The sequence below is a fragment of the Semicossyphus pulcher genome, unplaced genomic scaffold, assembly GCF_022749685.1.
Source record: "Semicossyphus pulcher isolate SPU_LCO1_2020_fin unplaced genomic scaffold, fSemPul1.0.p SCAF_8, whole genome shotgun sequence".
NCBI classification, from domain to species: domain Eukaryota; kingdom Metazoa; phylum Chordata; class Actinopteri; order Labriformes; family Labridae; genus Semicossyphus; species Semicossyphus pulcher.
In genome coordinates, this window is record NW_027211759.1 from 19,018,216 (window position 1) to 19,045,150 (window position 26,935).

Genomic DNA, 26,935 nt, shown 5'->3' on the forward strand with positions numbered 1-26,935 from the left:
CATATGTGTTTTTTTGTTCATACTGCTGAGTAATAAGCTGTCAATATTTTTTTTTCTCCTTAATCATTAATAAATGTGAGCTATATAGAGGTTAGTGTGTCATTCTGAAGGGCTGTGAAATGCACTTAGAATTTGTGCCACATTACATAGTTACAAATGCATATCTGTATTGACTATTTTTAAAGATTAACACCTGATGCTGACTAAACAAATCAGTTGAATGGTATTTTAAATGTGCACAGCCAAAAAGTACCGTAAAAATTCTATCTGCATACCTGCAATGAAGCTATGCAAGTATGCGCCCTATGTCACATGTCCTGTGGCAAGACAACAAATCTTATGAGAGGGAGGAACCTTAAAAACAAACTTTTGAATTTAACAAAAGTGTGTCACAAAATGAGCCAGTGATTCATGGCAGCCAACTTAAGAGTTAGTGTTTGACGCACTGGTTATTTAGTGTTTGTCAGCTGTGCTTCTGATGAAAGCAATGATATTCAACGTAATGTGTACTGTAAATTCTACTTGTGAACACTTTGGCTGGTGTCTTACAAATCCTGTTGACAATTGACATAATGTTAGTTACTTTAGAAACCTGAATGTTTTCTTTTTTCTCTTGCAGTGAAACTGGACTGGAGCCGATTCAGAGTGTCTTGCCATCCTGCCTTTGCCAACTGTAGGATATTTGGTTCCTGTTGAAGGCTGTGCATGTTTGTTCCGCAACAGTAATTCCTTATGCTTGATAAAAGGTGCATCTTACAGGATGGATGATGTGGACTTAAAGAGACCCGTATATCTTCATCAGCACTCTGTGTTCAACTGTGGTGTTCAATCTTTTACAATTTACAAGAGAACACCTCCCATCCTACACCTCCAGTCTCTGCACTATATATATAAAGACTGTCTTTAGACAAGAAGGAAAGACAGGCAGAGATAGAAGTTGCGAGACTTTCTATCTTTTTTCTTTTTAAAGCAAAGACCAATACTGCTTATATAAGCTTATATGGCAGACATGGAACTATCCTTATTTTAATTTTTCCGTTATTGTACCCGCTTACTCTTGTTGTGGGTGGTGGGATGTCGGAAAAGCCAGACGACAAAATGGTGAAGTTCCTGGCTCCCCCTCAAAAGAGTGGAAATGGCCCCAGTTCTGGTTCAGATTCGATGGTGAGTGAATGCCGTCCAGCAGAAGTGAGACGCCGGCATCACACCATGGAGCGTGATCGATGTAACCCTGAACACCGTTTCTTACGGCGCAGTGTCATCAGTGATTCCAATGCAACAGCATTGGCCCTACCATTACCGAGCAAGATCCCTATCCCTGCACCTCAACGGGTTCAGCTACGGGAAGCGGTCCCCCAGCGTCAACAGACTGCTGCTGCTGATTTGCCGAGGGCTGAACCAATTTTGGCTCAAAATGAGGTGTCTGCTGTAAGTGGAAGAGGAGGACAAGAAGGAAAAGATATAAAAATAGCCAAGGTGAATGTAGTGCCTTCAGAGCAGGAGCCTGCCATTGTGCGAGATATCTGTGATGGAGAAGTAGTGGTAGCAGCCCGCTCTGTACCAGGCTTGGGAACAGAAGTGCCAAGTCAAACAGAGCCTGAAAGTACTGTTGAAGTGAAAGTACAGCCTGAAGAAGAAGGGGAGGAAGAAGATAAGGACTCTGCCAAGGCACGTGCAGAGGCAGAGCAGAGAGAGGCTGAGAAAAGGGTTCGGGATGATATCGAAGAGGCGGAGACCAAAGCAGTGGGAACATCTCCAGATGGGCGTTTCCTCAAGTTTGATATAGAAATTGGACGTGGTTCCTTCAAGACCGTCTACAAGGGCTTGGACACTGAGACCACAGTGGAGGTGGCTTGGTGTGAGCTGCAGGTATGAATATTAGAAGAACCACTGTTTTATAACCTACTTTTCTACACTGCTATTTCTATCAGCTGTTATCATTTATTAATATAATTATAAATGTTCTTTAACAGGGTCACCCATAGTGTTGCATTCTCCTGTGCGTCTTCATCACCTATTGCTTGGCTTTTTGCTTTTACCGGCCTTAATAAGCATACAGAAGTAGAACCAAACCTTTTTCCTCCCACAGCCTTACCTGAGCTACAGTTGCTGTAATTTCCCTCCTGAGACGAGACCAGCATTTCCCTTTTTGATGTTTCGTTATGCATTTTTAAGCAAAGAATATAAAAAAAAACTTCCAGTTTCCCTACTTTTCTTTTGGTACTGCTCTTTCAAAGTGTTAGCATGTCTTTCTGATTCTGATACCTGTATCAGAACTGCCTAAAATGCGGTATTGGATATCAGCAAGTGCAATAGTTAATGCACGATCCAATACCATCATTTTTAGCCCCCAAAAACATGGATGTGTGACTTCTTCTCCCACTGAGTAGCAAAAAAGCAAAAATATTTATAATGGCATCAACTTCTGTTTTAGAACAGATTTGAAGAAATGATTTCAGGTGGACTATCACTTAAAGAAACACAAACAAAGTGGTGGTAGCATAGGGTGTAATATTAGTCAAGGCTGTTTCCCATCACACATTTTCATGCTGTATTTTTTGAATTCTTAGTTATTATCAATTAAACCGGTAAAGGCACACAATTAAGCAGGTTCGTGTTAAAAATCAGGGTCTGTGAGGAAGTGAATACATGTTTTATTTCACTGGTATCTGGCATTGGCGAATACCAGGTATGGAATAAGTCTAGGTATGGAAATCAATATTGTAAAGGAAAAACGGTCTCAGAAAATCACTAGCACTTAACCTGACTCTTTTTAGTAAAGAGTGTCTAACATTGGCAAAATGCCCGAAGCTACCAAGGGTTATGTAATTGTTTGGCACTGTGACTGAGGGTGACACTGTAGACACTGTTAGGTACCTTTGACTTTATATTCAGGGTTAGGCTTTTTCTTTTATTGCACTATTAGAGTTCAGAATCCATGTGGTGGATTCATTTTTCACACTTGCAGAGGACATTATAGGCCAATAATGAGTTATAACTTTCTTCCTGACATGTAGAATTACCATAACCATATAATTAGAATGAAAGCTACGCCAATCCTTGTTAGAACACCTACATAACATAACATAAGGAAACTTGTGATCTAGGTTATTACATCTTTAAATGACTTAAAGTCAGTAAAACTCATTTTCAGTTTTGTTAAATGTGTATTTTCCAGTGCTAAAGCAGTAATAATTGATTTGCCCTTTTCCAAACACCACCATGTTTTTATCTTATCTTTGATTTCTTGGTGTCATTATATGCTTTAGGTCATTACTGAATCTATTTCCTCATTATATCTATCGTTTCTGAATTGAGGAATCTACTATTTGCTTTGAATCTGCCACAGATTAAGAGTAAGTGATAAAAAAGCTAGTTAAAAAAACTGTAGCGCTGCAGTCCAGTGAAAGCAGCTCCATGGCCCATAGCAAAGTCTGACCTCATTCACATCATGAATGTTTGCTTTTACTGTCACGCTTTTGCCCTGCCATGAGAGGCATAGGCCTGACACGGCAGCACAGAAAACCAGAGCTCCACATGCACTGTGGTTTCAGAACAATGTGAAGATTACAGACACGTGCCCCTCCCCCCTCACACAGAACGAATCAAGCGCATGCTCAGTGCAATCCTGCTCTGAATGCTTGTTTGAATGTAAAATGGGTCACATTCCTCATAGAGGAATCTCCTGTGAGAAGTGCAGAAGGCTGGCCTGCTAAGGCCTGCTCCTAAACTATCAGTCCTCCTCGCACCCTTTCAACTTTGTCACATTTTGCAATATTTCTCTTTTCTTCAACCTTTTTCTAGCAAAACTCACTTTAATATATCAAAGCCTTCCTACTTCAGTTAGCTAATATTATACGAGTTATTGAATTAGTATACTTTTAGATATTTTGTCTGAACTGCAGCTCTTTTTCTGTTGACCTCAAGGCAGTTTATTATTGGCAAAGTATTGTAGAAGAAATGGAAAGTTACCTGCTGTCTGATGGTTCAAAGTTTACTTTTATAGCATACATTTGAATTCATCTATGCTATGATGTCGGCTGGGTTCTCCCCCACAATGCTACTAAAGATAAGCTTCTGATAAATTAGCATCAAAAGTTACAAGAGTCAGTTGACTAAAGCAATTTATGTTTTCCTGTCCATAAAGTAATTAATTGATAGACTGAAAAGTAGGCCAAATATCAGTATGTTATTGGGAAGGAAAGTATTCATGTGTTGTCCTGTGACTTCCTGAGTACCAGTTTATAAAGTAAAATCAAACTGCACCCGTCTTTGTTCCTGTGGTTTGTGGAAAATGATTCACCCAAATAGACGAGGTGTGCCTGCTTCTCTTATGAGGATCATCTAAACTTGGTTATGGACCTAGAGCCTAATCCAGTGCAAAGAAGTGATAGCAATGCTTACAGTTGAATGAGGACCAGCTTTGTCTTGTGGTCGGGGTCTGTTCTGAAATACCAACATGTAACCTGATACTCTCACTCCCCTTCGTTTCAATGCTAGAAACAGTTCAGCTACACACGAGAAGCTGAAGTCCCCCCTCACATGTTTGTTAAAGCTGTCCCATGATCACACAAGTGCTCATGTCGCATTCCCCACGCATCCTGAGGGCATATTTAGGAATATATATTTATAGTTTTAGTTTAGTATCAATAATTTAATATTTTTTCAAACGTTTATTTGATTACAACTATTTAGTTTTAGGAGCTTTTGACAGTGATGGAAGTATATTTTTTCATTCTACAAATTTAATTGGTAGATGGCATTATTTAAGAAAGGAGTGCGGGCTCATCTGTTGGCTCACTTCTTCTTTTGTTTTCTGTTGATGCCAGATCAGTGATGCAGAAAGTAGTCAGCATTTGCTCTGAGCGGATTTGGTGTCATCTGGAAGCAACAGCAGTTTCTTTGCCTGTTTGCTAAAGCAACAAGTCTGACAGGTTTTTCCTCATAAAATCCTAAATTCATCCTTAAATGTAAAAAAAAAAACTCAAGGCGAACTAGCAGTCATGTGAGACTGTATTGAACATTGCATACCACAAACCAGAAAATGGTTTGCTGTTCTCAGATCTGTACCAAGAGTTGGAAAACATGTTAAGTTTGACCTAATTTTCATTTATTCCTTTTCATTTATCATTATTTGTCCGTCACCGTGGAGGAAATACACTCTCAAACAAAGTGAAGAGACGCTTTGAGAACTTGTTTTAGAAAGGAAAGACATTACTCCTTTATTTCAAAGTAAAATCTGAAGTTGGATTTCAGTCATTTGTTTTTAGAGATGTGCCGTCATGCACTGTAGTGTTAGGAAAGTGGAAATTTGGTGTCATGTCATGACAAGTTCTGAAGTAGTCAGAGGTATTTCCCTCTGGACAAGACTGTCGGACTGACGGGGCAACCACTCCACTTTGCCTTCCCTTACAGCTATCAAGCCTAGAAACTTTTGTGCATCAAGTTTGAATATCATGGCCCTGGCTTATTCAGTTTGGTAGGCCATCTGTCCACAATTGTCTAAGAATTTCTAGGCGTCCACCCTTTTTCACCCACCCCTGAACCCACACATTTGTTTCGGATCTCTCGTTGCAGGCATGTCTGAACAATAAGTAGGTCACCGCAGAGAGGAAGTCGAGGGAGAGGGAAGAAAAAGGAATAAATTTAGGAGCCTCCCCTTTCTTGCTCACTCATCCATCTTCAACCATGTCATCTTCCGCTCGCTGCTTCCCCACCTCCTTCCTCTGCAGTCACTGAATGCAGCCAAACACTGAAAGTTGAGGAAGAGAACCCCAGGCATCCTTTTCGACGTTATGAGAGCTGCCTGTCCAGCTGGCTGGTTGGCATCCGCTCAGAGTGACTCACTATCCCCAAGTAGTATAAAATAATGACTTATCTCTTATTATTCTTCATGATAGAATTTGATTTCTAATTATTAGAAGCAGCAAATCTGGGAAAGAGGTCACATTTTGTAAAATGAAATTCCTGACTGCATTATCAGCATTCCTCAATGAAACCATGTAGTGGACTTCCTCATGATGGGGTTTTCTGTCAAAAATCATTAACGGGGGAAGAACTAAAACTGTTGGACCAGCGCCATTACATTTTAATTAATAACAAAATCACAAGAAACATTTATGATTCTCCTCCTGGCTCATTATTATAGAATGATCTAACAGAAGCTAACCCGTACTGTTTTTACCATTACCTATGATGGGACAAATAATCAGTGCTGCAATACATTTTAGTTGCATGTAACCTCATTAGAGTTTGTGTCACTGTAAGAACTTGAAAGTAAGCAGTAAGTGGGGGTTCGTCAATCATAAAAACAGAGCAGCTCAATGCTGCCTTTGTGCATGACAACTCTCAAAATAGACCAGACGGCAACACGGACACCATTAACTGTTTAGCGTGATTCTGTGGCCTGGTTTCCATCTGACCGTAACTGTAGGAAGGTTATGACCTTTCAAACTGTTTTAAATCACTGACCCACACTTTGAGATTTGGTTTCTAACCTATGTGTATTTTCATCACATATAATATATTCAATATTCATTAGGAAAGTGATTACTGACATGAAATACACACAGATATTGTCAGACATGTCTGCAGCTTTGTCTAAAATAGATAAAGCTGAGTCTACTCTACAAAGACCACCACTACAAGCTGTACAAATAAGTGTTCAGAAAGATAAGAAATCAACTATTTCAAACAACATTCATCAAAATTATTGCAGACATGTTTTCACATATTTATGCAAACTCATTCATCAGAGCAAAAATGTGCCGTGCCTGTAGCTGCTAAACATGTTTCATACTTGACTCGAGCTTTCATGGGCCATAAATTATTAGATGTGGATCATGGTGTTACCTAGAGGATCAGCAGAACCAGTCCACTGATGGAAATGGCTTAGAAGACGTTGCTCGTGATGTCTTTTCAACAATTCTTCATGAACTACTAGAAGAGGGTTATCACTAACAAAATATTTATATTGAAGCTTTTCATTCATAAAAATCAACAAAATCACATTAAGCAAAAAAAGTACATTTACTGTTTTTTCTTTTTTACAGTCCCCTCTTTTATTTTTTTTTACTGTTTTTGGGGTAAATGCCTCATTTTCTTTTCAACCCCATTAAAATTAGATGAACAGTCACACTGGCAGATGTCAAATGACCCAAATCTGTCATCTGACAACTTGACTGACAGTCACAGTGATCTTTGACCTCATTGCCATGTGTCGCAGCATCATGGAAATACCAGAACTTTCTGTACAAATAGGAATACTGCACCTAATGTGATATCTGACTAACATTAAGGTGGAGCTGTTTTATAATGGCTGCTTGCCTTTCAGGCTTGTCTGCTGTTCCCCGCACCCAAACCACTGTTACCCAGAGAGCTCTATCCGGCCCTCAGTGTCAGCCTCAGAGTGGACCTCGAGCAGGGACCTGACAGTGCCAGGCTTTGGCATGATCACATGCGTTTTTCACCCAGTCTATTTTTAGGGTTGTTGAGTTATTTATGATGGCCTTTGCCTGGAAGCAGCATTTTCAGCTCTGCTTTGGTGCTACTGTTGTTAACAAGCATTGGATTTAATTCCTATAATTGGTTAGAAACCCTTGACGTCATGAAGTTCTTCACATAGCGTTAGGCTTTTTGATAATAGTTGGAATTAAGCTGTATTATCTCAAAAAACACTGAACAGATTAAACAAAAACTATTTTGTGCTAACAGGTTATTCCTACCCACAGCTCCTTGTATACTGGGTAGGTGGGTATGGAGCTTTGACAGAGGTCTTAACTGTCTCGTATCTAAAACTTGCTCTATCTTTTTAAATGTTAGGTCGGGATTTCTGTTTGATCTGATCAGACTGAGCAATTAAATCGTAATAACTCTGGCTTTTACCTGCTTAACCATGCATCAGCTTGTTAAGGGGTGTGCCACTGCAATAGGGAACGTGATTTCAGATAAGTGTTGTGCTGACTCTGCAGAAGTGTCAAGAACAAATGCTTACGAGTCTGTATTTAGAGATATAACTCTTAAGACTGTAAATCATCTTAAGAGATTTAAATAGATTTCTGCACCGTTCTCTCACTTTAGGTGTGGACAAGATGTGCGTGTATATTAAACAAAGGCATTTACACAGTATTCTTCCCATTCACCCACGTTATCATATTCTCACAAGGGCAGTTTTTCGCAGTGCCGTGTTATGATATTGCAGAAATATGGTAGAGACATTGGAGGCAGCACAGCTCTCTAGTGAGCTGACTCATGAACACTCGGTCAGATAACACTGCTGTTCAACTGCAGCTGTTGTTGCCCTCTCTGTTCCTGCCGATAAGGATTCCTTATTTATGGCCAACTAAAGCCCCTCCCCCCAAAAGGTTATAAGACTACATCTAAAACATGTCAATTTAAACTATGTCAAAGGTAAGGGAGCTAAAGTGGAGCCGAGGTGCGATAAACAAATCACAGCAAAACCAGCTGATGGGTCTAACTGGTCATCCTCCGAGACACCCACTCTTTTTATTCAAATTCTCAACTTCTCCGAGTGCATCTATGGAGTAGTAACAGTTTGTAAACGGAGCATGACCAGGCACAGGCCGAAGAACTCTTTCAGGTTAGGGTCAGTTGGAGTGTTATGTGTGTTGTATGATTGTTCCAGGCCCAGGGCCCGGCATACTGTCAGCTTGTGTGAGAGCTATGGCATCAGTTCGTCCTGGCTCATGCGGAGTAGCTTATGGAAACAATGGTAGAGATGCAAACCACTTCGTTCTTTTCTTTTATCTTTTATGATCTGTAAAGTTTATGAAGTCGTGGTGCTGTGCTGTACTCCAAAGTTGCTCAAGTATTTCTTTGCACAAGTTGAGGTAGATAGCTGTTAAGCAGGTGAATGTCTTATCTTATACAGGGAATGCAGTTTTTCAACTAGTTTGGACCTGTACATGGATGACTTATGCTGTAAAGTAGTTATCAGTTTGGCATGTGCTTCCAGTAAAAATGCTGTCGTTAATACAGGACATTGGTATTTGTGGGGGTTGGGATGCTGCCCACCCTGAGGGCTTGTAGCTCTGAGGCTGTAGATGGTGATGTAGATGTTATGCATGACTTTTCACATGGTGCGCTGAAAGACAAAGTGGAACCACATACCCACTAGATCAACACTCTGGAAAGTAGGTTACATGGTCTGAGCACATGGAAGAGCCTTCATTACTCTCCCATTTTCCCTCACCTTCTGTTTCCTGACATTACTCTCTGATTCTGCGTCTTTCTTCTTCTTCTCTTGACTTCTGATTTTATTTAGCCTTCTTTTCCACAGACATTGAAAACATCCAATCACAATACATCCAGCTAAGGCTGACGTCAGTCACTGCAAACTTTTCTATCTCTTGCTGACATACACACAAAGACAAATGCTCTCCACTAACAAATGGGCAGAATTTCCTGGACAGCCTGGCCTATGGCCAGGTCTCTGGGGGTTTCAAGGGAGGCCTTTAGCTGCATGGTTTCACTGGGCTTGTCTTACTGGTATGGGTCTGCTGTGAATGTAGGTCACGCCAGGAATTACTCAGGAAATTTGAGGAGGGCGGCTGTACACATTCCAGATTTTTTGTTAATACGCAGACCCTACATAAGGCATTCTTGGCCATACTTATTTATGCGTCAGTTTATGAAACGTTAAATCCCTTTGGGCAAACACTGGGATTGGCCTTACGTACATTTGGCTGTAATCCATCAACAAACCCATCAGCTGCGATACATTGTATACTGAATAAACCAATTGATATAAGAGTCACAGGGTTTGATGCGCCCAATGATGGCATCATACCAGATGCATCCAGGGTGTTATATTAGTATTCATATTGATTATATTCTATCACTGTTGATGTTGTTAATAATGATGAAGGGTCTGCTTTTTGACTAAATGAACAACAAGAACTAAGCTAGAATAACTTGGTATTCAAAACACTTTGAATTTGCATTCATTACAATTTTTGAAACACAAAATTTTACTTTTCCACATCAACCATCAACTGCTGAAAATGTACATCAATATTGTTTCCCAATTGTGGTGATTATGTATTGAGTATGTATTGCAGCGTGGATTGGTTTGGTGTCCCTCTAAAGATGTCTCATGAGTCATGTTGTGGCTCTTATTTTGGTGTTCTTGAACATTTAGGACAAAAATACACAAACCATTTGGTCCTCAGTCTTCTGCCAGAGAAAACAGGGCCACATACCTTCGTCCCTATCAGTGTTTGTACTTGTGCAAAAGAAAATATCCCATATTTCATGTTCAGATGAAATTGCACTCCATCACTGTTTATACAAATGCTGTTCCATCCTGCAGTGTCAAAAAGACTGTAGATTAAAAAATGTTATCTTATGAGCAAACACACTTTGATGCTGCCTGGGGAAATATAACTTTCCTTGGTGTTTCATGCCTCCAAATTTAACTAAGTACATCTATAAATAGATCTCTTCTCTGTGACATTAAACCGAAGTTGTTTCCTTTTTTTTTCCCTTTCAGGATCGTAAGCTGTCAAAGACGGAGAGGCAGCGCTTTAAGGAGGAAGCGGGGATGTTAAAGGGACTACAGCATCCAAACATCGTCCGATTCTACGACTCCTGGGAGGGACCGTCCAAAGGCAGGAAGTGCATTGTACTGGTCACTGAACTCATGACTTCCGGCACACTCAAAACGTGAGTCTCAGACCTGGCTGCCCTAACAAACACATGAAAACAGAACTCAGACAAGCTTTACAAACTATTTCTGAACTATTTTAATTTAAAGGAACACCCTAGCTATTAATACTAAATATTCTGACCAATATTTGTGTCCTTTTGAGAAAAATAAATGTTGAATTTTGTATAAGCTGTTTTTGTATTTCAGCTGTATCTTTTAAAGGTTCATAAATATATAATTTCATACAATTGAAATCAAAACTTAGTTATGTGCTTTTATGAAAACGTGTACAGTAAAACACTACATGTGCTGGTGTTAGTCTCTGTTTCTCAGAGTGAATATGAAAATGATGATCTCTTCTCTTGTAGATATCTGAAGCGGTTCAAGGTGATGAAAATTAAAGTGCTGCGCAGCTGGTGTAGACAAATCCTCAAGGGGCTCCACTTCCTTCATACTCGGGCTCCCCCCATCATCCACAGGGACCTTAAGTGCGACAACATTTTCATCACGGGCCCAACAGGATCCGTCAAGATTGGAGACTTGGGATTGGCTACTCTAAAGCGTGCATCGTTCGCCAAGAGTGTAATAGGTACGACTGAGATGTCATTTCTACCTCCCGGTCCCTGTCCTGCTGTGGGACGGGGACTTTTTCTCAGTTATATGTTTTGTATTGAAAATGATTGTGTTTAAAGAAGGTATTTTCCTTGACGGTGTGGTTCAAAAACAGACCACAGCGTTTCAGCTGTCCCTCAAACCACAGCTCAAATGGAGGCCAAATATTGTGGTAATCTTAAAGAGATAACCACAAGGCTTTCTCTCTTTGCTCCTCCGCAGTAACTCTATCAAGTTTGGTCACTGTACAGAATATTTCTGTTCTATGTTTCTCCAAAAAAAGAGAGGGTCTTTTTTTACAGGCATCTACTGAATGTAAGTAGCGCCTAATGTTTCTAATACTGTTAAATATTACGATTATAATAGTTGTCATGCCTTCTTGCAGGCTAACTTGGCCATGGCTAAAGGTATGGCCTTTGCTTCTGTCTTAGACTGGTCATTGTTCTGTGGTTTGGAAATATGTGGTCTGTTTGCAAGTTCTACCTATAATGTTTAACGTCTCTTTCTATGGGTTTGCCTCAACAGGTTTTTTTTTTTCTAGTCTGTGTCTCTTACTGTCTTTAAGATATTGCAGGATCGCAGAATCTTTTTGCTCCGTCTTTGTGTCCCGGGAGCTCTCCCCACTTTCTCTCTGTCAGCCTTTTGCCCTTGTTTTTTATTTGTTTTATTATATTTTTCTTTTTTTTTCTTTCACATTCTTGGGTATGTTTTTAAAATGTAGGCTCTAGCCTCAGCTGTGCCCATTCTGCTGTTTGGAATGAATAGGGTACTGCTGATCATTGAGTAAGTATGAACTTTTATGGGCCTGGTAAGTCTGACAGTGTGCTGTAACACACATCAATATCAAAAACAAATTACAATTACATAACCAAAAGAGTTTTTCTGTGTAAGACCTGAAATTTTTATGTTACAAGATCAGTTAATAGTACAAGGCTGATGTGCAAGGACACACTGCTGAGCAGAGTAACTAGCTATGGGACCTGCTTCTCTCAGAACTTGACTGTAACAGCTTCCCCCTGTAGGTCAAGAGGAGATGGTAAGTCATACAACAAAAGGTGAGTGGACAATGAAAGAAGATGTTAATATGGTTGTAAGGGCTTGATAAAAGTTATTTCCATAGCTAGTGATATTACTCTCGCACAGATCATTGGCACCCTTTTAAACAAAGTGGCCTGGGTACGATTTTCATGTGCCTTATTTAAATGTGTCCCCCCAACATTTCAATAGTATTGGCGAACCGGTGTGTTCTGCACATTGGCCACCTCAGTCACATATTGCAACATGTAAAGGTCTTACACAGACAAACACGTGCTTTCTTCTCTGCAGTCTAACTGAGCCCAGCTTCTCCCTCCTTTTTTGTTTTCTGTCTCTTTTTTGCTTTCCTTCCCCTTTTCTATTTTTTTTTCTCTCTCTTCCAACTTTTCACCTCACAGGTCCCCACTGCACGAGATGTCAACAGGCTGGTCACTCTTCTCATCCTCTCCTTCCTCAACCCCTCACGGGTTAGAGGAGCAGAGGGGCAATGGGTTGTGAGAAGCCCACTCAATCAGTAAGGGGGTTCGAGAGTTCTGAATAGTTGTTTTGATTTAAGGTACCCCTGAGTTCATGGCGCCTGAGATGTATGAGGAGAAGTACGACGAGTCAGTGGATGTGTATGCCTTTGGAATGTGCATGCTGGAGATGGCCACCTCAGAGTACCCTTACTCAGAGTGCCAGAATGCTGCACAGATCTACCGCAGAGTTACCAGCGTAAGTCCACTTTTCAACCCTTCTTTTCACCCCTCTGCCTTCACCTCTCCCAATGTGCCAAGAAGGCTAGTGTCCCATTCTGGAGTGACTTTTACATTGCTGCTGACACCTTAAGTTTCTGTCTGACTGTTCACCTCATGAGTCTATGACCAATCTCATTTGCCTCACCTCTCACTGTTGTCTCCTTTCCTTCTGAATGATGATGAATGTTGGTGGAGCATGTGGACCTGAGGCGTGGATGAGTGAAAAGAGGCTGAACAAGCACAGTCCTGCTATTTTCCTAACAGCTAATGGTTTAGTCTTGTGATGATGCCAGAAGGGCAGTAACTGTCAGAGAAAAAAAGACATATTAATGCTGTTAATCATGCAGCTTATGCTGCTGTACCTTCGAAATGCAAAGTCACTGATATGATTCATAGTCTGCAATTACAAGCCTCATAGATAAAGAGGTTGAACCTGTTCCAAGACTGTTATCTACACAGTGTGACTTAAAATCTATACCCTCACCCTCAGTTTATCATTAACTGCAAAGTTCAAACACTGAAGTCCTCGCCACGTGACTCAGCAGAGGATCTTTCTGTTTTCCCACTTCCAAGCATTGCCTTCTTTAGCTCTCTTTATAAGCCACAAATAACTCATACTGCAGAGCACCACACACAGTTGACTCAGTGAAGAAACAAAGTGCTATTGTGGTGTCGAGCCTACATTTAGGTAGTGTCACATGCTCAGGTTTTACAGTATTATGCCTCTGGGAGATCGGCTGTTGTTTTTCCTATTCTGTCATGAAGCTCAGCTGTTCGGCTCTAAGCCTCCATTTTCCTGTAGCAGCATGCCGTTTCCTCCTGCTACTGACTCATCTCATCCCCTCTCTTTAACCATCCTTTACGGGCTTAAACCATCCTTTTCCCATCACTTGATATTTTTCATTTTTAAATGCCACCAGTTGGAAAAAGCATGCTATCCTTCTAATACTTATTACTGCTTTGGAATGTAGTTTTTTTAGAAACCCCCTCCTTCTTCTTCTTCTTACTGTGACATTTTGAAATTCCAAAGCATAATTGAAAGAGGAAGTTAGTTTAATCTCAGTTTTGTTAGACTACTGTACTTTTAGCTAAAAAAGAGAAATATTAGAAGGTAGTTTCCAAAGTAAGAAAAGGTCCAAAGAACCATTCTCATTGAGGGTTTTGTGTTTCATGTAGGGGGTGAAGCCGGGCAGCTTCGACAAGGTGGCCATCCCTGAGGTGAAGGAGATCATCGAGGGATGTATTCGCCAGAACAAGGATGAGAGGTCTTTAACTTAAGAGAACATTTGTGAGCTCTTTGGGAGTCTAGCTTTCCTGGAAATCCTATATTTACTTAATGCTTGTTTTCCTCAATGTAGGTACTCGATCAAGGACCTTCTGAACCATGCCTTCTTCCAAGAGGACACAGGGGTGCGTGTGGAGTTGGCAGAAGAAGACGATGGAGAGATGGAAGCTATCAAGCTGTGGCTGAGAATTGAGGATGTAAAGAAACTCAAGGGGAAATACAAAGACAATGAAGCTATTGAGTTTTCTTTTGACCTCAACAAAGATGTACCAGAAGACGTGGCTCAGGAAATGGTGAATTTATCCGTCACACAGCATCACACAGTCAGTTTAAGTGTTGAAATGTTCACTTCTTAACAATATGTCACGTGTTTGTGCTGTAGGTTGAGTCTGGTTATGTGTTCGACGGCGACCACAAGACCATTGCGAAGGCCATCAAGGACAGGGTGTCTCTTATCAGTCGCAAGAGAGCACAGCGGCAGCAGGTGTGTCCATGCTCACAAACGTACATTTCATTTAATAATGTTAACTATCTGCTTAAGCACCTCACTCAGATAAGATGTTTAACCCTGTGCTGTGAAGTATATATGTTGTCTGTCAATGCTTTCTGGAGGTTTTTAATGCATTTGCTGGTGACCGTTATGCAGGTCAGAGAAGATCAAGAGAAGAGAAGGCTGGAGGAAGAGCAGCAGACTCAGTTACCGCCAGCACAGCAACCAGGCCAGCAGCCAAGCACGGAGGTGCCACAGCCCCAGCCCGTGCCACAGCCCCAGCCCGTGCCACAGCCCCAGCCCGTGCTGCAGCCGGTGCCACAGCCCGCGTCTTATGTCTCTCCACAACCGAACCAACACAGCACACAGATGTCTGCCCAGCCTGCGTCTCAGCAGAGCCTCCAGAGCTCCAACTACAGCACTCCTCAATCGACTCAAATGACCGCCATGGCACAGGGGGTCCCTTATGTCACACACTCAACTGGGCAAGTCCCAGCTCCAGTCCAGGGTCAGAATGTGGCCCCCATCCAGCTAGAGTCAGAGGAGCCTGAGAGTGACCAACATCAACAACTACAGCACACTGGAGGAGGTGTGGATCAACAACTATTTATAGCCGAATACACCATGATGGTGATGACAAAATGATTTGATTTTAAATCTGGAGTCTTATCTTTAATCGAGCTTTTTCCCCCCCTTATACAGCCGGTCACATCAGCGACAGACCTCCTGCTGGCTCTTCTGTCCTTCATGAAGTCCAGCCTCCATTCACCTCCTCCCCCAGTCAGCACCTTCAGCCCCAGGTGTCTTGCCCCCCAACGCAAAACGACCAAATGCAACAGCAGCAGTTGTCAGTGGTGAGTCACGTTGAAAACAAGACATAGTCATGTTTGTTGTAGATAATCAGATTATTTACTCCATGATGTGTGATCTTAAGAATAAGATATACATTTAAGAAAGATCCATAAGTTTGGCACGCTCTATTCCCTTTTCCCTGCACTTCCAATTGTTAACTGGCATTGTAGACAGCCGTCAGCACAGTGGGGTCTCAGTCTTGGTTTGCAAGAACTTGACCTCTGTGCTCCGCATGGGTCCTATGAGCTTTGCTGTAGATCTGTGATAATAGATTTTGATCAGTTCTTTGTCTACTTCCTTCTTTGTCTTCATTTACTCTACACGTGCTGTTATTTTCCCTCTTCGGACCACAAGGTTCAACCCCAGATGCAAGGTGTGCAGCCTGAAGTTGTTCCAGTTGCGCCGACCAACCAGTCTGTTCCAGGCGCACCTCCACAGGTAACCATTGTCCTGCAAGTCTTTAAAGAATAACTGATTTGAAGAGCTTTTGTTTCTCTGACTTCTGCTGGATCTACTAATAGTAATGCGATGTTGTACTGAACACACCCTGAACTACATCAGTGAAGCACATGTGAACTTCAACCACTTACAGTCAGCATAAACATGATTTTCAGGGGGTGTGAAGTTAACCTTTACAGCATGTGTTGTGTGCTTCAGCCTGCTGCTTTGACAGCAGCTGAGTGTTCCCAGTCCCACGTGTTCCAGTCGCCTCTGTTATATTTTCCTTAGCTTGCTTTTCTTTTTTTCCCCTCTCTTACCCTGTGTTATGTTTTGTTTCTTATAGTACGGAGTTTACTACCAACCATCGCTCCCCCCTCAGGTAGATAAAATGACCCATTTTCCTGTTACCACTTAGCACCAACACTGTGCTGTTAACACACCAACAGCCTTTCAGGTTATCAAACAAAATGAACTTATTGTCTATATCAGGCTTTTATGAATTTATTGCCTCCAGTAAAAACAAATATTAGGTCAAGTAGTTTCAAAAACTTTTACGGGGAGTGGGCCACACGGGCACTGTACATGCTCAAATTATAAATAGTTTGAATTATGCAGCAATGTTATCACACAGGTAAGTAAGGCTTTTGAATAGAGCCGCAAAAATCTCTCAACGGTTTAAATTAGAAGGAAACTGAAGGTAGTCTACATACAACTATGAATGTTTCCTCAACCTGTTACCTCTCTGATTATATTTTTCTTTCTGCCACTTTCTCCCAGATTCCCACCCAGCAAGTGATGATACCCCCGTCCTCTCAGCAGTCTCCCCCTCAACAACAGCAACATCCAGAGAGCGGTGCTTCACTTCAGGGCACCGTTCTACCGCAGGGACAGACTGGAGCTCAGCAGCTACAGGTGACACCTCCGCTTAACTTGCTATTATGCATTTGAAGTGCTTTAATACATACACTGTTACATATAGGTTTTAACTCTTTAGTTGCTCTACCCTACTACAGTATGGATTTCATGCTCTCTAATTTTGTGTTTGGTTTTCCAAAACCTTTTTTTCTTTCCTCTGGTCCCACATCTGTCACTACCACATCTGTCCCCTTCTCTCTGTCACTCTTCTCCTCTGCATGCTGCATGTTCCTGCATGACTCTTAGTCTTGGGCCAATGATCCAAGTCCTCCTATCATGTCTCCTCCAGTGAATGCAGAGCACCTATACTTCCTCTATCAGGCCTCGTGCCTCTCTGTTCTGCAGGTATTCTACAGAGCACAAAACGAGTTTGTGTGGGTGGATGTATGTGGGTCAAGTGTGAAGCATTTGTTTAACACAGCTTCCTGTTCCTTTTCCTGTTCTTTTCATCCTCTGCACAAATATCTTCAGGGCACGGATTTGACACACTTTTTGATACATATATTTTTATTGAAATAAATGCATAATCATTTGGGTAAATTCTCCAGTAGAGCTCCAAACACATCATTAACATAATCAGCAACATTAAACAGTGTTTTTTTCCTGTTACAAACGCAGTGTAAACAACTTCATATCCCTCTGCTGTTCTGCCTGTTCCTCCATGAAATCAACAACCTGCACATATAATCGATTTGCATGGGTAATAGATATTTAATCACAGTTACATAAGCCTTATGATGGTAACTTCCTGTAAGGCTTGAACTGTAACTTAATAGAACTGCAGTAAACTGTAGAAACAAAGCACAGCTGGGTATAAATGACCACGTTTTAAAGGAAGTGAAATGAGAACTCATTTGCACTGCAGGATTGACACTCAACCTGAAAGTTGAATAATTGCAACTTTCCCCAGGTTAAACAGCCCCCTCTGGTGGATGCTCTTGTTTTAATTATTGCTTACCTGTAAATAGTATTAAATTAAATTTAATGGATGAATGGGATTAACATAAATATCAAAATACATACAGTTTACAGTTTAAATCCTTAAAATCAATAAAAATGAGCAATCCCCTTAGGAAAGGACTTTGCATTTTAACATTTGCTTTTGTGCAAGAATATCTCGATTTATGAAGGTTTTCTGTGTTTCAGGCCCCTGTGAGTGTGTCTCAGTCTGTACCAGCAGAGCAGCCCGCAGGATCCGCTGCTCTGGTGCCACCATTTGTGGAGAGGTAAGAGCGGAGTTATTTTTAAAAGCAGGTTTCATCGTCACCGCACAATGTGTCTGATCTCATGGCTCCATATCTCCCTCAGCTGCCTGTCAGATGCAGCTTCCGGTCTAAGTGACGGCAATGATGGAAGTTCGACATCAGGAGGTCGTCATGAGGGGCGCTCGCTGAAGCGCCACCAGCGGCGATCTGTACGCAGCCGCTCCCGCCACGAGAAGACCGCCAGGGCCAAGCTCAATGTTCTCAGTGTATGCATCTTTACTCATGACTTAGTTTATATTCTGTCCGAGGCTTATACGACTAAACGGTTTTAACCTGTATGAATGTCCTGCAGATCTCTAATGTGGGAGACAGAGTCGCTGAGTGCCAGCTAGAAACACACAACAGGAAGATGGTGACCTTCAAATTCGACCTTGATGGTGATAATCCAGAGGAGATCGCGCAGATCATGGTAGTACTGGTTCTAGTTTCCACTCAACCATTAAACAGTTAACATGTCCTGAATGATGTTTGGCAACTGACAGTGAAAATCCACAAGAGCAAAAGACAAACCATTCATGATGTTCTTATTTTTTTCTTTTAACTTTGCTGCATCAACCAAAGGCAGTCACAAACTTTCTGTGAGGCGTTCTAACAATGTATGGAGTTTTAGCTGCAGTACTGAGCTTCTTTGGCGTTCTGTTTCAGGTTGAGAGTGAGTTCATCTTGGAGAGCGAGCGGGAGTCCTTCATCGAGCAGGTCCGTGAAGTCATAGAAATGGCTGATGAGAAAGGAGAGGGCATGAAAGAAGGCTTCCCCCAGGTATTTCATTATCTCACATTAATTTATCTATATTGATAATTAAGATCGTCACCCGCTGAACCCAAGGACCTAACCAGTATCTCTTCATCTCTTTACAGATGAGTAATCACCAACAGCAGCCGGAGCTGTCTGTCCCCATGCTGCCAGGTAAACAAAATTTCAGCCAGAAAATATAAAGCTCAGTGTCCAGTCATTGTTTTTTTTTCATAACTAGTTTCTTTTTAACTTTCTCTCAGGCATTTCCCCCAGCACCACCGCCCAGGTGGTACATTCGGCTGGACGAAGGTTCATAGTCAGCCCAGTGCCTGAGTCTCGTCTTAAAGAACAGTTCTTTGGAGCTCCTTCTGCTAACACCTCCTTTGGAGATGAATCTGCCCCAGGTGAGAGAAACATTTGTTGCATTCCTGTAGAATGTAGAAAAGGCGCCCTATGTACAGAGGCTACAGTCCTCATCACGCTGATTACAGGTTCGATTCCCAGTCTGCCGATCATTTGGTGCCTCACTCTCTACTCCCCGTGTTTCCTGTCTACCTTAAGCTGTCTTTTCGATCAGGCCCAAAAAGTAATCAAAAAGAAAAGTAATGTGAAACTGCATGAAAATAAAGTTAAACATTTGAATTGATAAAAACTTATTAAAAAAATAGTGGTTACACAGGGGTCCCTGTCAGGATCAAAAGACTATTGGACTTCATTTTCTAATGAACAGTGCCTTTTAAAGTATTAAATTGCCTTTATAAAAATGTTTCTTAGGATTAGATAAATATCGTCATTAATTACTGTCATGTGTGTTCAATGGTTTGTGTGTAATCGTATAAGCAAACATGTTAGTTAGTGATGGCATGGAAGGACGCTGTGTCTTAAACATTGCAGTAGCACAAACTATGCATAACAGTGTCCTAGCTGGATTATCTAGCATGTACCAGTATAAATGACTCGGGTTATATCAGTCTTGTCCTGGTTTAGCTAAGAACCAAACCTAGCTGTGCTGGTAGCCCAGCATAGCTTTGCTGATGCAGCTGGTTTATCGGGATTTTCTAGTCAATGAAGGTTTTGCACCTGTGTGGTTTTGCTAGTAAAGAGGCTTCAGCAGCAGAATGTAGTTCGTGGTACTGTTAGACAGTCATGTTCCTGCTGGTGGAGCAGGAATTTAACTATCTCAGTTCTTTACATTAGAACACAGAAATGCAGCCAGTACTTTAAATACATGTTCCATGAATTTGGAACTTGGTTATTTATAAGCTAATGTTAAGAATGAATCCAAACAATGAAATTATTCTCAAGGGTGTTAATTCCATTCAGATGAGCCTGATAAACCTGGTACGCTAAAGACTGTCATGGGCCTGTGTTAACCCCAATGCCTGGTCTTTAAAGAATATAACATGAACCAGTGGCAGGTGCTATTTTCTTAAACAAAACAGAGTAATGGAAAAGGAAATTAAAGTTATTGATGGTCAAAATACACATATTTACATTTTTATTGATTGCTTGTTTCTCTTTTTACTTTTCAACAGCTCCCTCTATGCCACTGGGCCTGTCTCTGTCTGCTCCCTCTGGGACTCTACAGCAGGCATTCAGTAAAATGAAGCAGGAACGTGTGCAGAGAGGCAACACCCTCGATATCCCTTCTACTGACCAAGAACCAGGATCTAACCCATCCACTGAGGCTGGACTTGGCCCAAGCTCTAACAATGTCCTGCCTCCTCCAGAAGCTGTAACCTCCACCTCCAGCAATACATTTCCTGCTGCACCTCTCACATCTACCACAACATCCTCCCCACCTTCCTCAACTGGGAGGATTTCCCCTCCACCTGTATCCACTCAGTCCCAAACTCCAGCTGCAGTCAGCAATGATCCCAGTCCCCCTCCTCAGACTTCCCATGAAACAGCCCCCTCGCAGCTTCCATCAGCTGCCAACATCCCTCCCTCATCCTCCACTGTTTCTCCTCCATCAGTGCAGACGTCCGTCCCTGCAGTATCTGGGTCTCAGTTTAACAGCAGTTCTGTCTCTGCCTCTTCTGTTGCTAATGTCGCACCCAGCAGTACTGCCGCTGTCCCTCCCTCAGAGCAGCAGCCCTTTAATAATGCTGCTACTTCTTCTAATTCGTCCATCCATGCAGCTCAGCACTCAACCTCCCCTGCCCCCAGTTCTGCTCAGCCCCCTCCTCCAAGTCAGAGCCAGGTCCAGCCACAGCCAGCGGAGTCGGAGGGGGCTGACCTCCAAAACAAGCAGGCTGGCAGGGATGATATCCAAGCTCTCGATAAGAAGCTACGATCCCTCTTTAAAGACCAGAGCTCGGCCTCGTCCTCCGCATCCATGGATCCCAGTCAGAGCACAGGCACATCCTCTCCTCCCACTGGTACTTCCTCACCACCACCTGGAGCTGCTCTAATGCCTCCATCTAACCTTCCCCTCACCTCTGGGGTGCAGGGTGTCCTGGGCCCCTCAACCACCCCAGGAGGACATGCACAGACGCCTCCAACTAAGCCCAGGGCACAGGTCAGGGATAACTGCAGCATCCTGAAATCAAATCAGACATGTTATTGATTAAAATAAACACCTTAATTTGACTTCCCTTTTGTTTTCTTAGACCTTACCTACTGGGTTTGATCAAGCTGCTACACCTCCCTCCGATCTTGTCCCCCCATTCCCTGGACCAAATCAGGTGAGGTCTACTGTAACCCTGTTATACCACCTGCTCTAATGCTTTTGTATATATGTACATCTTGCATCATTCCCCTTTTGTGTGACTCCACAGTCACAGCAACCGCTGGGTAATTTGGACGCTGAATTGCGGAGAGCTCTGAGCCCCGAGACCGTTCAGGGAGGTAACAGAGCCCAGGCCCCAGCAGCAGGGTTCACTCTTGGACGTTTCCAAGTAAGTCAAAGTTTAAAATGCATCTGATGAAGTCGGTCTAAATCAGTTAAACCTCAAGCTAACAACATTTAAATTCCCCCTCCTCTCTCTCAGGTGTCTGTTGCTACAGATGGTGGGTCCAGCAGTGCTCCAGGTCCCTCCAGCATTGTTTCCTCTTCTTCACTGACACCGTCCTCGTCCTCCTCATCCTCCTCTTCTTCCACGTCGTCCTCTTCACCTTCGAGTCCAGAGAATACCCTCCACCGGTCGTCCTCTCTGTCCAAAGAAGTTTGTGTAACTGACTCTGTAAATGGAGCCTCTGCTGGTCCCACCAGTCAGGCCACCACTATTGGCCGCTTCCAAGTGTCCACGAGCGCCAACGCCACATCTGGGCCGACTGCTGGCTCTAAAGTGGGGCGGTTTTCCGTCACAGGTGTGTACCAGCTTCACGGCATATTTGCAAGCTTTGATCGGCAAGTGCTTTGACTCAGTTTAATTATATGTTTGTAAATTGATCCTTAACGGCAGAGCCATCTGATGGCATTTAAAGATCCAGAATATTGTCTACATGTCTATAGAGCTAATAAAAACAGTTTTGAGCCTCTCAGCGCAGTTGAGAGTGAGCATGTTTACATCAGGTGAGGTCCCGAGGTAAACCTACTCTATAGCATTAATGGTCTTGTGTGTTTAATTTCCCCCAGTGACCCCAGCTCCAGCAGCAGACTCCAGTCCACCTCATGGCCCCAGCACGCAGAACGGACCCTCATCTTCAACCTCTGATACTCATAACACCCACCCCCACTACAGTAGTGACAACGATGACGACTCTGAGACTGAGGACGAAGCTCTGCAGAAAGAAATAAGTCGCCTCCGAGAAAAGTAAGTCACATAGTCACAATCCAACTAATTTCCTCTGATGAATGTTGCTTCACAGCTCAATACAAATATTTAACATGACTGTATGTTTATTTTGCGCTTTCTTCGTCTCGCTCCCAGACACATGATGGAGATCCAGGCCTTGCAGACTCGTCAGAAAGATGAGATAGATGCCCTGTTCACGCGGATGGGAAAACCTTCTCCTCCCTCTGTCGTCTCGCCCGCTGTCGCAATGGCTGGAGGTCGGCGAAGGCGCAAAAGTCACAAGTCTGCTCGCAGCAGTGGACAGCCCAGCCCCATTCATTCAGGTGAGGACAGTGCTTCTCAAAACAAACTTGATACTGACTTTGAGCAAAATAACATTATAAAACTTTAGTTTTTCCTGTACATGCATCACTGAAGCTGTTTAAATCTTGAGTAAATGTGAACACTGCATTGTGTTCTGTGCTTGTATGTTCAGGATCTCCAGCCTCAGCTCAGAGTCTTCATGATTCAGAATCCCCTCCAAAGCAAAGTTCACCCTCAGCAACAGAGGCCTCACAGGCAGGAAGTCGGTCACTGATACCGCCGCTCAGATCCTCTCCATCCATGCCCAGCCTCAGTAGCTGCTCCACAGGTAAGCACTGAATCTTTCACAATGAGCTTCTTGAAGTAATTTCCCTATTTTCTGTTGTGATTAACTTCTCGTCTCTCGTTTTGTTTCCCAGGTTTAAGTGGGACCAGCTCAACAAATGGTTCAGGCCACTGCCAGAACCACTCCACTTCCCTGCCCCAGGCGGGTGGATCCGCTCCTCCTGCCTCCCACACCCAGAAGGGTAAGGGCACCTTCACTGACGACCTGCATCAGCTGGTGGATAACTGGGCCAGGGACGCCATCAGCCTCTCACAGGGCAAGAAATGTCAGAGAACTGGAGCACAGGCAGCACTGGGACATGACGTAGGCATTCAGTACTTTCTTTGTGTGTCATTTTCTGACTGTATGTAGTATACTCACCTGCATATTCAGTAGTAACACCCCTTTTCTTTCCTCCATCACAGATTATCCCTCCTGCCAACATGGGCCGCAAATTCTCAGCTCCAGGATACCTCTGCCCAACACTTCCCACGCCTTCCAACACGACGTCCACCACCAGCACCACTCACCTCCCCAACCCGGCCAACCCCTCCGTCCCTGTGGGGCCTCGAAAAGGCTCTCTGGGCCCCGTAGCCCCGGGGTTTGGATACTCCTCAACCCCTTACAGCGCTCCTCAGTGGGCAGGACCCACAGGCACATGCCAGGTCAGCATGCTTAACCCCCCACAGCCACTAACACAGTACCAGCCGCCTACGACAGCCCCGGTGTCGCTGCACCAAGGCTACCACATTGGAACCACACCAGCCCCCCAGAAATCAGTTGGCCCCGGAGGGTCCAACCTGAGGCCCACATAGCCCAGTCTGAGCCCTGGTCCAGGCTGAGATGGAGGGCCACACAGGGCAGACAGTCTTTGAACGAGAACCACTAGCTGTCTTAGCTGGTTAGCTGACTGGGTATCGTGTTTTATTTTTAATTCAACTTTTATTATGTGTTTTTTTTTTTTTTGTTATAAAGTTGACCTGTGTGGTTCAAGTCCTCTCAGGCAGAGCAAATCTGTCTGGCTTATCGTAGGGAGAGTGCAATACACATCCACGGCACGGAGTCTCACACTTAGCCTGCCATTAGCTGTGGAAAGGAGCTGTGACGAGTCGCTTGGTTGTGTCTGGTGGTGTAACGACCTGAAGGCAGAGCCAACAACAGCCAAAGATGTCCTTTGAGAGCAGCCGTTGCGTTGTCGGCATTCCTGTGAAGGGATTCTAGTTCACATCCTTACTGGTCCTGACTTTCAGCCAAGCTGGGACTGAAGACGCCACATACAGACACCTGACATAACATTTACCTGGGTGAGTGACTTGGGATGGAAGGTTAAGTTGTCTCAGAGAGTGAGGGGGAGCATAGCGGAAGATGAGATTGGAAAAGTGAAGTGTGACGGGTAGAGTGAGGAGAAGAACGACATAGTAAGTCAGGCAGGAGTGTAATAGATGGTGTTGCAGTATGAATACATCCCAGTGGCTCCCTATTAAGCAAAATGCAATACTGGCAAAGAGAAGTAAAGTTGTCCCTTGTAACTGTGGCCTTAATCCCCAAACACATTTAAACATATTGTACATAGATATTTCTTCACTGGGTAATGATTCCATGTTTAGCATATTTATGTCCCCGTGAGAGTCGTCATTGTATCCATACAGCTTTATTATCAAACAGATTTATCCTTCACGTCCGATGTGGATCTGCCACATAAAAAGCTTTGTCCTGGTGTTGACCACCATCCGGAGTTTGAAACTTGAGAGGTGATGCTGCTGTAAATCACAATCGGGGTAGAGGGTGTTTGCAGGGTGTTTGTTTTTTGAAATCTTAAGAATCCCGGGTTTAAACACCTCACGTAGTGCAGCTCAAAATCTGCTCATCATATAGAAAAGTAGTTTTTGGTTTATTGCAATATTAGCCTCCCACTCCTCCCAGTCTTTGACAGAGATGGTGCACAGTACGCAGATGAACAGGTCGTTAGTAAATTCGTGTCACATTAAATCCTCCGCTCATGACGTCTAGTCGTCACGTCTCAAATCACAAGTGTCTGGGGTTCTCTTTCTGTGGTCTGTTTTTGTATGCGTATATTTAATAAAACAAATGTTCTTTATGGACCTGTATTCAGCCATCAGATTTTGATGTTGTTTCACTGTAATTATTATTAAAAGGTTGTTAAACAACATGTAGTTAAAGGAATATAAAAAGTGCAATTGCAGGGTTGTTGTTATTGGTATCCTTCTCACCACGCAGGAGTAATCCTGTGGTTTATTAAGCTCTTCTATCTATGACCGCCCTGCCCCCCTTTTCTATTTAATTGTATATATGTTAATGTGAGGTAAATGCTTTCATGTAATGCTCAGTCACTAGAGTATGCTTGTGATGACCCACTCTACACGCACATGCACTCGAACCTGTAAACACGAGGAACACTTTAGTGCCTTGCATCCTCACTAATGACAAGTTCCAGATTCATCTTGTCCTGTAGCTGTGACTGTACCGCAGAAAACCAGTGAAATTAAATCTGTACACGATGTAAACATAACTGACACACGGCCAACTGAGGATGTAACACTCTGAACCATCCCACACCACGCGCAGGACTGCAGAACAAAGAGCACACTGAGTGATGTGGAAACAATTTCTTTCTCACTACAGTTACATTTGTGTTGGTTGTGTAATAATCAGCGGTGTATTTATATTTGGCTCATGCGTTCATGGATTTGGCTGACATTTGTTTTGTGGATTTATCATTAAATCGTTTAAAATAGAAGCACTTGTTCAGGCAGCGAGTGAGTTGTATAAAGGTTTAAAAATTGTCATGCTGGCTCTACTTTTGTCTCACAACCTCACACGAGTGCCATGCTGTCATTGTGACTCTTTCGCCTGCTCGTAGATCTGATGAGTAGTTAAACTTCTCTAGAGAAAAATACGTTACTGCAATGCAGAATATGCAATGTTTAAAGTTTTAAAGGGACTGAGGGGTAACGGAAACATTTGCATGCTGATGAGGGTTGTTACTGACTTCAATGTTTTTGATATTGGAATATTAGAGATCTTTTTTTTTTTTATCTTTGCCTTTCTGAGTCATCACAAAGTGTTGATCTGTTCAGCTGCCATTCACCATTATCACAGGCAAAACTTCAATATCAGCGTATGATTTCTGCATGCAGGCTTCACTGATGTTTAATCTTACAAATGACAAACAACTCACACCTGGCCACTGTACAGCGCACAAGCTCCACAAAGCTTAAGGTCCAATTATCACACACCTGTACACAGTACTGACACACGCAGTAATATCTGTTCAACTCTTATTTCTGATCCTTCCTTACTGATTTCCTGTGATTCTGTGTCTGTTTTGTGTATGTTTTTCACATTGTACAAAATGTAAAAACAAATAAAAAGTAATATCATTTAAAGCTCTTGTGTTGCCCATTGGTTTATTTAAATGCATTTGATTGATTTACTTTCATTTAATTTGAACTCAAAACATGTTTTTAAATCCTGAACACCTTTCTACTGCTTTAAATATTTGTCACAGCATAA

The 26,935-nt window shown here is 42.7% G+C and overlaps 1 protein-coding gene across 3 annotated transcripts in view; it reads left to right on the forward strand.

Annotated features, from left to right (window-relative positions):
* The window catches only part of LOC138612982 (serine/threonine-protein kinase WNK1-like), a 28,147-nt gene extending 1,345 nt beyond the window's left edge, over positions 1 to 26,802 (forward strand). The window contains exons 2-29 of one of the 3 annotated variants that reach the window (XM_069686528.1): positions 620 to 1,869; positions 10,511 to 10,683; positions 11,035 to 11,255; positions 12,870 to 13,027; positions 14,227 to 14,315; positions 14,409 to 14,628; positions 14,718 to 14,819; positions 14,982 to 15,414; positions 15,528 to 15,679; positions 16,032 to 16,115; positions 16,462 to 16,497; positions 16,896 to 17,030; positions 17,280 to 17,378; positions 18,180 to 18,259; positions 18,342 to 18,504; positions 18,591 to 18,707; positions 18,944 to 19,057; positions 19,156 to 19,204; positions 19,294 to 19,437; positions 20,569 to 21,554; positions 21,646 to 21,720; positions 21,814 to 21,933; positions 22,027 to 22,345; positions 22,614 to 22,791; positions 22,909 to 23,096; positions 23,249 to 23,404; positions 23,496 to 23,725; positions 23,827 to 26,802. In XM_069686528.1, coding sequence (XP_069542629.1) covers positions 1,075 to 1,869; positions 10,511 to 10,683; positions 11,035 to 11,255; positions 12,870 to 13,027; positions 14,227 to 14,315; positions 14,409 to 14,628; positions 14,718 to 14,819; positions 14,982 to 15,414; positions 15,528 to 15,679; positions 16,032 to 16,115; positions 16,462 to 16,497; positions 16,896 to 17,030; positions 17,280 to 17,378; positions 18,180 to 18,259; positions 18,342 to 18,504; positions 18,591 to 18,707; positions 18,944 to 19,057; positions 19,156 to 19,204; positions 19,294 to 19,437; positions 20,569 to 21,554; positions 21,646 to 21,720; positions 21,814 to 21,933; positions 22,027 to 22,345; positions 22,614 to 22,791; positions 22,909 to 23,096; positions 23,249 to 23,404; positions 23,496 to 23,725; positions 23,827 to 24,216 — 6,006 coding nt within the window. In that variant the 5' untranslated portion in view covers positions 620 to 1,074 and the 3' untranslated portion in view covers positions 24,217 to 26,802. The remainder of the gene's footprint in view (positions 1 to 619; positions 1,870 to 10,510; positions 10,684 to 11,034; positions 11,256 to 12,869; positions 13,028 to 14,226; positions 14,316 to 14,408; positions 14,629 to 14,717; positions 14,820 to 14,981; positions 15,415 to 15,527; positions 15,680 to 16,031; positions 16,116 to 16,461; positions 16,498 to 16,895; positions 17,031 to 17,279; positions 17,379 to 18,179; positions 18,260 to 18,341; positions 18,505 to 18,590; positions 18,708 to 18,943; positions 19,058 to 19,155; positions 19,205 to 19,293; positions 19,438 to 20,568; positions 21,555 to 21,645; positions 21,721 to 21,813; positions 21,934 to 22,026; positions 22,346 to 22,613; positions 22,792 to 22,908; positions 23,097 to 23,248; positions 23,405 to 23,495; positions 23,726 to 23,826) is intronic. The other 2 variants (XM_069686530.1, XM_069686529.1) reach the window with 2 other exon arrangements.
* Positions 26,803 to 26,935: the final 133 nt, after the last annotated feature.